The sequence below is a fragment of the Camelus bactrianus genome, chromosome 2 (assembly GCF_048773025.1).
Source record: "Camelus bactrianus isolate YW-2024 breed Bactrian camel chromosome 2, ASM4877302v1, whole genome shotgun sequence".
Classification (NCBI taxonomy): domain Eukaryota; kingdom Metazoa; phylum Chordata; class Mammalia; order Artiodactyla; family Camelidae; genus Camelus; species Camelus bactrianus.
The window spans coordinates 120620881-120635673 of record NC_133540.1 but is presented as its reverse complement, the minus strand read 5'-3'; the positions used below and the strand labels follow the sequence as shown (position 1 = coordinate 120635673).

Genomic DNA, 14793 nt, shown 5'->3' with positions numbered 1-14793 from the left:
TGCACCCCCCACCGTTTTTTTTAAACTCTCAACTATACCCGATGAATGTTTAGTCTCCTGTTAAAGTTTAGCACAGATGTTTCCTCCTCTTTAGAGTCCTTCCCTATTCCAAGACAAAAAGAAATCTTTTTTTTTTAATTCCCATAGCACTTTGAAAAACTCTTAGGTACTTCTTACATTCTTCACTCTTAGCATTATTACATCCCCTGTTAGATTGTGACCACTTTGAGTTTAATTCAACTCAACAAACACATATTAAGTGTCTACTATGTGTCAGGGACTGTGCTGTGTACTAAAAACACAGTTGTAAGACAGTCCCTGAAATTGTTTGCAGAATAATGGGCAGATAATTCTGCCTTGTTCATCCCTGTGATCTAGTACAGTGTCTTGCAGGAGGAATTCAGTAAATACTTACTAATTTACTTGCATTAGGTCAATAACAACCATGAAAATCACCTAAGGGTAGCAATGGTTGTCTTTTACTGAGCACGTAGTATGTGCAGCTCACTGTGCCAAGTACCACACCTGCTTTTGCTGACTTAATGCTCCTAACAGCCCTGTGAGCAAGGGTCTTCTCTACACAGAGAGAATCATGGTTCTCTGGGGTATAAGGCTGGGGATAAATTTGCCAAGATGACACATTTAAGTTAGAGCTGAGTTCAGCCTAGGTCTGCCTGCTGTCAATAGTGTAGGTTCTTGTCCAGACAATTTACAACCTCCTCAAGCCGCTCATACCACTTGTGCCACAGTTTCCCTGATGGTAACGTGAAGGGGGCGCGCTGTGTTACTGAAACTCTTTCCAGTGTTCTAGCCTTTGGTTCTAGGAGTTGGAACTTTTCCCTGAGCTTCCATGTGGATACTAAACAACAACAACAACAACAAAAATTAAAGAAAAAATAAACCAACCTACCAACTTGTAATATAGGTACATAATCCCTTATCTGAAATTCTAAAACCATAAGTTTCTGAATATTGAATCCTTTTTAGTAAGTTTATTTCTGAAACAAACTTGGCAGCAAAAGCTGACCTGGGTTGATGTTAAACAACCTGGGTTGTTATCATCTCAGTTTATTCTGCTTGGTGAGAATATTTATATATTTTACTGCAGGAATATTAAGGGATACTGACCCAGACCTACCAGGGGTGTTAAACTTAATAGTATTTACTTTGTGTTTCTTTTCTAACCCCCCAATTCTGAACACTTGACTGCCAAGATTTGCAAATAAAGGATTATGGACCTGTACAATATGTCAGCATACCCAATTATTTAAAACCAACCTAAGATATACAGAAGTTCATGGAGAACACGTATTTTTTTAAATTTTTTATTGAAGTATATAGTTGATGTGCAGTGTTGTGTTAGTTTCTGGTGTATAGCATAGTGATTGAGTTATACACATACATATATTCTTTTTAATATTCTTTTTCATTGTAGATTATTACAAGATATTGAATATAGTTTCCTGTGCTATTCAATAGGACCTTATTGTTTATCTATTTTTATATATAGCAGCTAGTGTCTGCAAATCCCAAATTCAGAATTTATGCCTACCACCTTTCCCCTTTGATAACCATAAGTTTGTTTTCTATGTCTGTGAGTCTGTTTCTGTTTTGTAAATAAGTTCATATTTATACATATGAACGATATCACAGGATATTTGTCTTTCTCTGGTTTATTTTACTTAGTATGATAATCTGTAGGTCCATCTATGTTGCTGCAAATGGCTAATTTCATTCTTTTTAATGGCTGAGTAGTATTCTATTTATATAACACACACACACACACACATACACACACCCCAGTCTATATCTATTTATCTGTTGATGGACATTTCGGTTGCTTCCATGTCTTGACCACTGTAAATAGTGCTGCTAAGAACTTTGGGATCCATGTATCTTTCAAATAAGTGTTTCCTCTGGGTATATGCCCAGGAGTGGGATTGCTGGATCATATGGTAAGTTTATTTTTAGTGTTTAAAGATATCTCCATACTATATTCCATAATGGCTGCACCAAATTACATTCCCACCAACAGTGTAGGAGGGTGCCCTTTCTGCACACTCTTATGGAGCACACTGTAGATCAGCAATCCAAGAGCAGGGCAGCAGAAAAACTAGAGGGTTGTCATGGTGGTGGGGCTGGAGTCACTGGGGCCACCTGGACAACGTCGGGGGATCACTTGTGCATTTCTTGTGTAGGGGTCACGTGATCCCAGCACTGAGCTTTTTATGTTTGGCACCAACTTTTGTAAAGCCATATCTGATTAATATTACAGACTTTTCCACGAACAAGAGGGCACTGGAGGTGATTCCAGTAGGCAGAATTTCAATAAGTGGTTGCTCACTCTTGTGCAGTGATCTGTTGAAGCAATTGGAACTGTTTTAACTCAGAAAGGCCATCATTTGTTTTTTTTTCTGTTTAAACATTTCCTCAAAGAGCACATAAAGAATTAGAGCCCTTGTCACTATCCTTTCCAAGGAACCCTTGATTTTTTGTTTGACTCCTTATTTTAATGCTTGATGGGAGGATACTTGGAAACCTGTAACTAAAACCCTGTGCTCCCGAATTGGAAGAGTATTTTACAAAATGGAATTGTTATGCACCCTTTCTCTTTCAAATGTCACGTTTTCGTGGTTTAACAAGAGGAGATTGGGCTGGCAACTGAAATCACATACTTCTGTCTTTCTCAGCTGTTCAAGTGCATTTTCATATCTGCCACAAATGTAAGTTTTAGGGGAACAGAAGACCCAAGTATTGGAAACAAAGAGAAAAAGGAACGTTTATGCAGAATTTCTTTTTCACTTCAAGATTTAAAATATGAGCACACTTAGCAGGAATGGCAGTTCAGTAAACAACTAAAGAAGCATTTATTAATCTCCTGCTCCATGTGAGGCAGTGTGGTGGGCTGAATAATGGCCTCTCAAAGATGTCCACATCCTAATTCTTAGAAACTGTGAATAGACAATCTTAAATGGTAAAAGAGACTTTACAGATGTGATTAAGTTAAGGATCTCTGGATGGGGAGATTATCCTGGATCATCTGGAGGGTACCAGAGTAATCACCCAGATCCTTAAAAAAGGGAGGCAAGAGGATAAGAGTCAGGGAGAGAATATAGGACTGAAGCAGAGGTGAGAGGAGACGAGATGTTTCAGGACTGGCTTTGAAGGTGGAGGAAGGGACTGTGAACCTTGAGAAGCTGGAAAAGGCAAGGGAATGGGTTCTCCCTGGGAGCCTCCAGAAGGAAAGCAGCCCTGCTGACATCTTGATTTTAGCTCAGTGAGAACCATTGTGGACACCTGATGCCCAGAACTGCAAGATAATAACTCGGTGTTGGTTCAGGCCACTAAGTTTGTGGTAATTTGTCACAGCAGCGATAGAAAACAAACCCAGGCAGAGAAAGTGGTGGTGTGGGTCCACAGGGGCGTGGACATAGAGTTATCTTACGTTTGCCACATGGTAGGCACTTGGTCAAAATTAATCCTATGTTAAGACATTTACAGTTTGACTAGGAGAATTTCAGTGGTTATTTTCTGCGGTGAGACATCACCTTTGCAAATTTCTGCCGCAGCTTCTTTTGAGGGAATCTCCCCATTTCTTTGTTCTACATTATCCTGCTCCGCTCTTGGCCACAGCTGACTAGACATGGGAAAAATTTAGTTTCCTGTGACATATAATTAGTGTAACCTCATTAAAAAGCTAATCCTGCCCAATTGCCTTCCTCTCTTGGGGGTGTTTGGAATTGAGGGGCTGGAGGCTGAGTTCTTTGGTAACCGGCACTAGGTCTATGTGGTAACATTGTCAGATGGACTGGCCATTTTGAAACTGTAGCAAATTGGATGCATGAAGGTTCTTTGAGCAGGAGAGGAGTGGAGTAGATGTGTTGAGAGAAGCTGGAATGGGAGACACGAGTCTTTCCTGAGAGGCAAAGATTTTCTCAGCCCCCAGCTTCAAATCCCTTGAGTTCCAGTTGCAATTATTTTCTGCCACTGGGTACCTGGTGTCTCTCTATCATTTCAGATAGTGCCCACTGCCTCCCGTGCTGCTCAGCCTCTTGTCTCTAATGCTGTCTTTATATTTGAGTTAACCTGGGTGGGCATCTTTTCCCTATTTCCAATAGACCAAAAACTTAAAAATGTTTTCTATTTTCAAAGATCAAATAAGAAGAAAAGAGCTTCATTAAAATAAAGAAGGTGATAGTAACTATGAAAGAAAGCTCTGGAAATTTTAATACTTAAAACAATCCTGCCCTAACTATCCAGATGCAGAACAGGGTCCAAATGACCTCTTAGGGCTTCAAGATCCCTAGATTAGTAACAGATGCTCATGTTAAAATACATATTTATGCATAGAATTAGTTACCCTGAATTGTCTGATAAAGCTGAAGAATCCTGTTTGTTCTCATTTGATATGCGCAACACTTGTGCGGTGGCACTATTAATATTCCTCTTTTACAGACGAGGAGACGTGGGTGTTGAGAGACCATGTGATTTGTCCATGGTTCCTTGACTGAATTTTCTGACTTCGGAGCTCTGCTCTTAAAAAATGGGAAAGTTTCATTACAGCACCAAATACACTGTACGGACCAGAAGCAAAGTGCTCAGTTCTGGGATGATAAATATTAACTATGCAATGCTCTGTTGCTTTGCCATGTTGATGAGGGGGAAAAAGTTTTACTTAACATTTTTTTTAATCTTCAGTTCGACTGGATCATCATGTTGTTTGAATTCCATTGATTGCCATCATCAATGCTCATGCCATATCTAATTATGCTTATGAATCATTAATTCCTCCAGAAATTAAACAAGAAACCCTCTGATATTATGAATCAGCTCCAAAGTAGGTGATTGTTAAGGCCAGTAAAACAGTCAGCATGTTTCTGTTTCTGAAACGTTCGTAAGTGTGAAAAGGGGAATGTTGTAGTGGGAACATTTCTGTCTTTGTAGTGAGACAGACTGGCTGTAAACGGTGGTGGTGTCATCGTACAACATTCTCACTTTAGGTCCATTACTTCCTTTCTGGATCTCAGTTTTTTCATATGCTTGTTGAGAATAAAAATGCCCACCTCTTGGGCTTAGTGCTTGGATTAAACAAATTGTGTGACATCATGTACATATAGTATGAATGCAATAAATGAAAGCTGTTGTTTTTATATTCAAAGCAAATAGAAGGAGTTGGCTATGAAAACCTTACACATACCAATCCCAAGATGATCCTGTACTGGTGATCTCTGGATATTCCACTTTATAAAGGAGGAAATGTGGGCTTACAGAGGCCCAGGGGTGGTGGAATGCCCTTTTATTGAGAGAGAAAAGAAAAGCTTTATAAACTTTACTGAGTGCATTAGTTTTCCATTGTTGCTGCAACAAATTAGGACATGCTTGCTTGCTTAAAACAACACACATTATTACCTTAAATTTAGGTGGGTCAGCAGTCTGAGGTAAGTCTCTCCAGGATAAAACCACAGGACTTACAGGGCTGCATTTCTTTTTCAAAGGTCTAAAGGAGAGTCTGTCTCTTGGCTCATTCAGGTTGTTGGCAGAATTCAGTTTCTGGGGTTGTATGACTGACGTCTCCATTTCTTGGATGACTGTCAGCTAAGAACCATTTTCGGCTTCTGGAGGCCACCTGCTTTCCTTGGCTTGTGGCTCGCTTCTTCCATCTTCAAAGCCAGCAATAGTAGGTTGAGTCCCTTTTATGCTACCATCTCCTGTGTCTCTTTTGTTGTTGCATCTTTTCAACCCACTCTTCTGCCATCCCGTTTCACTTCTGAGGACTCACGTGGCTAGATTGGGCTCACCTGAGTAATCTAGAGAAATCTTTGCATCTCAGGATCCTTTACCTGAAGCACATTTGCAAAGTCCCTTTTGCTGTGTAAACTCATGTTCTTCCATGGCTCATGGATTACCACATGGAGATCTTGGTCATGGGGTGGGAGTACTTAGTATGTCCACCCAGGGAGTAACAGCATACAGATGGGTCTTCCAAATATGGGCTTGCTTGGAATGATTTCTATTTTGTTCCAGTTGCACAATAAGTGAACTGTTGTTAAAGTCACCCACTCTTCCAGACAGACAGACAGGCAACACAGGACCTTGCATAATTTGGCTTCTGCTTGCCTTGCTTACCACTCACTATTTTTATTCCTCTCCTGATGAGCTATACCCTCTCTTTAGAGTCAACTTGTAGTTCCTGGAAAGAGCCACTCTCTTCTAAGAGAATGCGTATGCAAGCAAACAATAGTCAGGCCATATATGACAGTGAAAGTCTGATCCAAAGGGAAGCCCGGGAAGCCAGACCACAAGCTCTGCAGCAGCTGGTCCAGAATAGTCAGAACGTGGCCAGAAACGGCCAGCTTCTCTGTTTTTCTGCTCCTCTGCCTCCTGCATTGAACTCAGGAACAACCAGAAAAAGCCAAGCATGCTCCCCAAACCAACTGCCTAGGATGCCCTGGTTCTAGTGAGCCCAACTCCGGCCTCCCTGTGCTAACAACAAGGTCAGAAGGTATCTGAGTCCTCCCCCTATTTTTTTATTATGAAGCTTTCCTTCTTCCCTGGCAGCCTTTGAGTATCTGCCAAATGCAATTGATGATGGCCGGCTCCTTGCTACAGCAAATGCTGTCTAAACAGACCATTCGCCTCTGGGTGGCCTTTATTTCCATTCCTCCTTTGGTCTTTGGCACATTTGTTTCCCCTTTTTCTCTTGCTGGATCACTCCTCCTTGCCTCACTTTCTATTCTTCTTTTTGAGTATCAGCTTGGATGTCACACTTGTGACAACAATAACTATAATAATTATTATTAGAATGATCACTAACTATGCCAAGAACTGTTCTAAGCCCGTTTGATTTATCAACTCCTTAAACTCTCACAACAATTATTGAAATAGGTTTCTGTTATTGTGCACAGTTTACAGGCAGGTAGAGATAATTCAGAGAGATGAAGTAACTTGCCCGAGGTCACTGAGCTAGTAGGGAAGGGGCTGGGATGGAACTTTGGCAGCCTGTTACCATAGTTCACTTTTGAAATTATTATGCTCCACTGCATTCAGAATAGGTTTTCAATTGCCCTCAGTTTGGGATGGGGACTTCTCATCATATATTTCAATAGCATTCTGTACTTTATCTTTACTAATAGTACTGTATTATAACTGTCTATGAGTTTATATGTAGTCCCTACTAAAATTTATGGTTCTTTTTAGGACAAAGACAGTGTTTATTTTATGTTTATAAGTCTGGCATATAGTGGCTTCTCTATAAATGTGTATTTGAGGACTGAATACTTTAGTGAATGAATGAAACACATGCAAAAGTCTGAATTATTACATTTAAAATGGGAGGATACTAAGTTTTAAAAAAAGAGATAAACAGACCCTACTCATTTGCAAACTTTGAGTGCAACACAATTCTACGTATGCATTTATAATTACTTTTCAGGAAACAACCTGTCAAAACAAAACAGCTTCTCCTTGGCTTAAGTTTTCTATACTCTTAGACATAAAATCATATGAAGTACTAATGTCAGTCTCAGAATGTCTCTTCCAAGTTCAGAGTCATTTTTAGGTTGGACCCAACATCTTCTTTTCTTCTTCTTCTTTTTTTTTTTTTTTCTACATTCGTATGTATGTTTTTTTTCAGATTCTTTCCCATTATATGTTATTACAATAAACTGAATATAGTTCCCTGTGCTATACAGCAGGTCCTTGTTTATCTATTTTATATATAGTAGTGTGTATCTGTTAATCCCAAACCCCTAATTTATCCCTCCCCACCCTTTCCCCTTTGGTAACCATAGTTTGTTTTTTATGTCCCAACCCAACATCTTGGCATTGGTTTCTAAGGCAGAACATTGCCAACTTAGTAACATTCTTCTGAACCCTGCCACATCCTAAAAACTCTCTCTCAAATGCAGTGCTGAGAGAGCCAGCTGAGAGCCAGGGGTGGCTGTATATTCCCAAGGACTGTGTCAGAATTTAGGCCAAACTCCCCAACTCAGTGTTCCTTAATGTGCCAAGCCCCTAGCTCCCTGCCCTTGTAACCCACATCGTGGGACCAATGCTCAGCTCTCATTCACACTCAGTGGGTCTCCTTTCCTAGAGACTGATGGGTCCAGAGAAGCTCGAAGGCAGCCACTGGGTTCAGTGTCTTTATATTTAATACCATTGAGATCTATTCATTTATTCAACCAATATTTATTGAGTATCTACTAAATTTCTGGTATTGTTTCAGAATTTGGAGGATCCAGAAGTAAATTAGACAGACAAAGCCCCAATTGTCATGGGGCTTGTATTCTAGTAGGGTTGAGAGACAAGCCAAACACACAAACAAGCAGATGACATAATTTCAAGAAGTGTGCCGATGACATGAAGTTGTGTTGTAGTGACTTGCCCAAATGACTCCCTTTCAGAACAAACATCTTCCACAATTGTGTCATCCCCTCCCATTCCCCTCTCTGACCAGCTAGGCTTCCTTGGCCTCTCTGTGTTTCCCACTAACCTTTAATTGATTATAGGCAGGAAGTAATAAATCTTATTTGTTTTTAAGTTGAGAATTATGTTTTATTTGGGGCATTACTGAGGATTGTAAGTGAGGAAGGCAGCCTGTTACATAGCTTCTAGGGACGGTTCCCAATAGGTAAGGAAAAGAGTCAGGATATATAGGAGTTTTTGCTGAAAAAAACCATGTAGTCAAACATCGAAAGTTTATTGCTAATAACCAAAAAACCCCACCAAAAAACCCCCAGACATCTCTGTTTCTGGACTCTCTATTTTTCTTCTGTTGATCAATTCATCTCTTCCTTTACCAATACTACACAGTCTTGATTATTATAACTTTATAATAAGTCTTGAAGTCAGGTAGTGTCAGTCCTCCAACTTTGTTCTTCTCCTTCAATATTGTTTGCTGTTCTGGGTCATTTGCCTTTCTATGTAAACTTTAGAATCACTTTGTGAATTTTGTGTTACAGATTTACAGAAAAATGGAGTGGAAAGTAAAGAGAGTTCCCACATACTCCTTCATTCCCCCACCTACATTTTCTCCTATCATATCTTGCATTTCTTACAACTGATGGGCCAATATTGATCTGTTATTAGTAACTGAAGTACTTATTTTACATTAGAGTTGAGTAAGTCTTATTTTGATGGAAGTTATTTAGGAAATTATGATTCCTGATCCTTATGTATTATCAATATACTAAAAATAACTTTTCTTCTCATACTTTCTTTTGTTTTATTCCTAGGAATTGACTATTACAACAAGATCATTGATGATTTGTTAACAAATGGGGTTACACCCATCGTGACCCTCTACCACTTTGATTTGCCTCAGGCCTTAGAAGACCAAGGAGGTTGGTTGTCAGAGGCCATCATTGACTCCTTCGACAAATACGCCTGGTTTTGCTTCAGTACGTTTGGGGATCGAGTCAAGCACTGGATCACCATAAACGAGCCAAATATGTTGGCCCTGGTGGCGTATGAATTGGGTGCATTTCCTCCTGGTGTCCCTCAGGTTGGAACTAAAGTTTATCAGGCAGCTCATAATTTGATTAAAGCTCATGCCAGATCCTGGCACAGCTATGATTCCTTATTCCGAAAAGAGCAGAAGGGAATGGTGTCTTTATCAATTTTTGCTGGCTGGGTGGAACCAGCAGATCCGAACTCAGTGTCTGACCAGGAAGCTACTAAGAGAGCCATTGCTTTCCAATTGGATTTCTTTGCTAAACCCATATTTATTGATGGCGATTATCCTGAAGTTGTCAAGTCCCAGGTTGCCCTCATGAGTAAAAAGCAAGGCTATCCATCATCAAGGCTTCCAGAATTTACAGAAGAAGAGAAGAAAATGATCAGAGGCACTGCTGATTTCTTTGCTGTGCAATATTATACGACTCGTTTAGTTAAGTACCAGGAGAGCAAGAAAGGAGAACTGGGTTTACTCCAGGATGCAGAGGTCAAGGTATTTCCAGACTCGTCTTGGATAAATTTGGACTGGGTCTACGTGGTGCCATGGGGAATACGTAAACTGCTGAAATACATTAAGGTAAATGCACAATTTGTTTGCATCCATGTGCCCCCAAACATGGGAAGACAGGCAATATGTCTGTGTGTGTAAGAACCTGAAAAAAAGAATGACTTAGGCAACAGCATATACACTTGTTGACCTGGGAAGAGAAGACTGTATTTAAGTTGATGAGGAGGAACTAGCTGATAAAGGGCTTCAAAACCATGATTGAAGTTAAGAGGCACTGTTAAATTCAGTTGTGGCTACAGTAGTGGCTTGGACATATTTTTTCAGGTTAGGGTTACAACTGTGATTACTAAAAGGCAAAATGGCTGGATCCTTTTCGGGTCTTTTTCACTCTGGATGGCATTAAGGTAGCTGTCATTAAAATTTTTAAGTTACCAGTTTTTAGGATGCCCACTGTTGGAAGATAGAGAGTGTGGTTGCTGGGGAGGCGGGTGGAGACCAGGGGGTTAAGGAGCAGTGACAACCAGCAGATGCTGACGGAAGAAAGATATTTCTGTCTTCTCATTATTGCAAGAGTCATTTGACTGTCTTCATGCATATTTGCACAGTTTTTCTTCTCCATTGTTAGTTATAAAAGGTCAGCATGTGGAAAATTAAGTTAATAGGGTCAGTGCAATTTGATGAAAACTAGTTTTGGGGTTGTAGCTTAGAGAAGATAGAGGGTAAATGCACCTGATTTTATGAGATTTTTTTTTTTTAAATTTACATCTGTTTGGAATAAAACTTCTGCTTCTTATTCCAGGAAACGTATAATAACCCTGTAATTTACATCACTGAGAATGGGTTTCCCCTGGATGAGGCCCCATCTTTCGATGACACTCAGCGCTGGGAGTGTTTCAGACAGACATTTCAGGAACTGCTCAAAGGTACCATGTGAATGATGAAAGATCAATTGTGCAAACTTAATATGATTTTCCCATGTGCCGATTTGCATTCAGCAAAGACCAATGATGTTGAAAGCTGAAATTCATGTAAATCAGTGTAAAGCCATGTAATTAAGAGAGAGAGGAGAAAAAAGCTGAGAATTTCAGCCTAGCTTCAACCTCCCGAAATTTAATCAAGTAAAAAGCGACTGTCTTCAGCATTTTGTGACTCCTGGGTGAAGGTGACATGAATAGGAGGAATGGTGGCTTTTGGGAGAGAACTTTAGTTATTACAAAAAGATCATGACTGACCAACTAGAGCAGGCTTATTTGCATATTTTAATATCCTAACTATCAAGAAATACATTGAGAGAATTCTTAAATGACCCAAATTAAGCATTCATGCAATAAACTTTAAAGGGGTATGTGTTTTCAATCAATGTATGTTTCATTTAAAACTGTAACCAAACAGCCTGGTTAGGAACTTTTTTTTTTTTTCTGTCGTATAGAATCTATGAATTTTGTCAAGACAGTATCATTATTCTGGTAACTCCTTTCCTCCCTTGGAATTCTTTTCATGTTTGAAAACAAACATGAAGGAATAATCTTTAACTGGTAACACACATTTCTACACCAGTTAATATTAACTACCACTTGGAACACTGTTGCTTCATCAATTTAATTTCTCCTCCCTATAAAGGAATCATATCATGGCAACAAAATCCAATGCAAAATGAGACTTTCACTTGCTTTTTTTTTTTTTTTTTTTTACCATGATAGGCACAGTTATTTCTCATCATTTTGTTTGAGAGGTCCTGGAATGATTCTTTCCAAAATAAATCAGTAATATACTGGAATCAGCCAGAAGGAATTCTGGAAAGTGACACAAAGTGATTTCTTTCCAAAACCTAAAATATATTGACTGAATCCCTCACCCAGGCCTGGAGTTTATTGGCAGAGGGTGATTGGATCCTTCCAATTTGATCCAAGAAAAAGAATTCTTTTGTATTAGGCACAAAACAAGTTTTTCCTCTCTGTTGAAATTCCCCTTCTGATAAGAAAGAGAAATCTCTAGTTTTCTAAGACTCCTCCTCACTTCTCCCTGTAAATGACCCTATTCATAGTTAATACACTGGTGTTCCCATCTTCATTCTGAGAGACAAGCGAGCAAGTTACCATCATCAGATTTACGGACCCCATAGGGACCACAAATGACCTGCCCAAAATTGTTCTGTGTATTTTAGGGAAAAGAATGAAAAATAGGAATTGGCTTTTTTATTCCCAGCATGGGCTCTGTTTAGTGATAATATACAAGGACATTTCACTGCTCTTTGAAATCATACCAACTACTTTATAGAGTCCCTTAGCTCTTTAACACTAAAAACTCAGTGGTGGACCCACAAGCTAAAATCACTTAAAGACAGAAAAGTAACTGAAGGCGAGAGTAGAAAATGTGAGATTTGGGTTTCTAAGGGATAGGAGAGAATAGTAGGGTTAGGGACAAAATTCTGTTTTTGAACTTGTTGAATTTCTATTGCACTTTTGAATTGATGTAAAAAATATCATGCACATTAATTGTTCACAACATTACATTCTCTACTGATTCTTAACATTAGGTGATTTATATTCACTGTAATTAACACATAATATTGTATTTGTCTTGCTTTTTAAAAATATAGCCTTTCAAAATATGCAGACATCTACACATTGATACTTATATTAAGTGTATCCATTCTGGACTGGGTGGGGTGATAGCTGTTTTTCATATGCTGTTGTAGTGGACACTAATTATTTCATCTGTAGTAAAACTCTCTTTTCTAGTTACCCTTTTTTTCTATCAAATGCCCAGTTTCCCCTATCCTTAGGCTTGCAGACAATCGATTGGTCTAGATGTAGGCACATGACATGAGCTGGGCCAATCCCAGTTCTTTCCTGGGATTTAGAACTTGCACTAGTCAATTTGTTTGTCTCATATCGTGGCTTGGCAAGGGGATGTAACTTTGCCGGCCATTGGTGGCTATGCGTTGCCATGTAAAGCTTAGGAGTAGTGAGAGGGGAGCTGCAGGTGCCTCTAGGGAAATAGAGGCAAGTAGTGAGGAGACCTTCAGGGTGACACTTGCTCCTCTAATTCCAGTTTTCGTCAGACCCAGCTGTATGCGCATTCTTGAGAGATATTACTATTATTTGTAATTAAATGCACTTTCTGCTTCACCTGATTCCATTTCTATTGGATTTCAATCACTTGGAATGAAAAGTTTTAATGGATGCTGTCATCTCATTTCATTTTCAAAAGAGTGAGATGAGATCAGCACTCCTATTTTACAGATGGGAATACTGAGTTTCAAAGAGGCTAGGTCATTTGCCCCAGATCCACAAAGTGGCTAAGTAATATTTACTGGAACAAGGTAGAATGTGTATATTATTATTATTACTGCTACAACTAGTCCTATTTTTGTGTCTGTTTGGTAAGATCTGTAAGTCCACGGCTTTCTGACTCAAAGTGCTTGTTTGTCCCACCACATGGAAACTTTGTCTCACCTTTGGTGCTCTCGGCTTGCATAGATTCTTTGAAAGTGCTTCATGCTGCATCTGCAGGAGCTGACAGGTCCTCGGATGAAGCTAAGGCACCCCCATCCTGCTTCAAGTCAGAGGAAGAGAGCTGAAATCACTAATCGATTTCCTGAGACTCCTCCGAGGTAGAGCTGATCTTGATTGGCGAGAACTTTACCAGTAAGCAGCACCCTGTGAGCAATTCAGAATAACAGCAGGCCAAGGAAGACGCTGGTGGGAAGCGCCGCAGGTGAGAGCCCGCAGGAACCCGGGGAGTCAGGCGGATGATGGCTTTGTGATTCCCAGGAACAAAGCCTTCCTTCCAACAACACACATACAGACGGGCGCATAATGACACTAGAGTTGAATCAATGGTGTCTGCCTGGAGGTCTTACTAATCTCTTCAAGTAAAATCCCACAACAATGAATTGAGCAGTAAAAAGGAAGCTAATGTTTCGGTTTCCTTGTGGGAAAGGGGAAAAAAAAAAAGAGGAAAGATGTCATTTCAAGGAAAAAAAGATGCAGTGAATGCCTTTTTAATCATTGCATTATTCAAAAGCCTTTAAGTAGGTTGTGTTTTAATTAATGCAGCAATGGATAAGAGAAAAACAACGCAGTGGAGACACAAAAACTTGAAATAATATGTAACTGAGCTTGCATTCCAGCTCTGCAGGTAATTCAATGAGGGGCCTTTGGCAAACTGGTCAACCTCCCAAACTCTCAGTTTGCTCATCTGTGAAAATGGGGTATCATGTTCCCTGGCAGCGCTGTGCAGATTTCATTTCATAATGATTGTGTTAAACACCCCTGGCAATATCTGGCACGTAGCTGGCCCTCAACCAATGGAGATTATTATTGTTACAAAATACACCCTCAAGAATATATTTATCACCCCAAGTTATTTTCCTTGTTATTGAAAAAATAGAATCCCAAACCTTCTTTTTTTAATTCCATCCCTCTCAAGTCTCTGAATTATGACAGCATATTCCACCTTGTCTGCAGTTTTCTCCATCATTCTTTTTGGGAAGCCTCTGTATGAGTGTGGTATCATTGGCCTACTGGCTACTTACGATTGAATCTTATAGAGGAGAAAGCCGCCAGGACCTGCCTCCATTCATTATTTCCACGGGAGAGGTTGCCTGATGAGGTGAAAAGTCAAATCATTGGTGGCAGAAACAACCGAGTAGCTGGACTTGCTCTGCCACGTGAATTTTTGTCTAAGTTCAGGAAGTGGTGATCTTCAAAGGGTTAAGCTCCTCTCCCATGATACGACTCTTTGTCAGAGTCATAAAATTGCCACCCGTCCTTGCTGCTCTGGAGCTAGCAGGCAAGTTTAAGTTCTTAGGGAAATACACAATAATC

The 14793-nt window shown here is 39.8% G+C and overlaps 1 protein-coding gene across 3 annotated transcripts in view; it reads left to right on the top strand.

Moving 5' to 3' along the window:
• The window catches only part of LOC105075296 (cytosolic beta-glucosidase), a 102121-nt gene that overhangs the window by 36854 nt on the left and 50474 nt on the right, over positions 1–14793 (top strand). Inside the window, exons 3-5 of one of the 3 annotated variants that reach the window (XR_006727704.2) lie at positions 9234–10030; positions 10761–10884; positions 13444–13681. Coding sequence is in view for 1 of the 3 variants with exons in the window: in XM_010963050.3 (XP_010961352.2) it covers positions 9234–10030; positions 10761–10884 (921 nt within the window). In the remaining 2 variants the exon portion in view is untranslated. The remainder of the gene's footprint in view (positions 1–9233; positions 10031–10760; positions 10885–13443; positions 13682–14793) is intronic. The other 2 variants (XR_006727705.2, XM_010963050.3) reach the window with 2 other exon arrangements.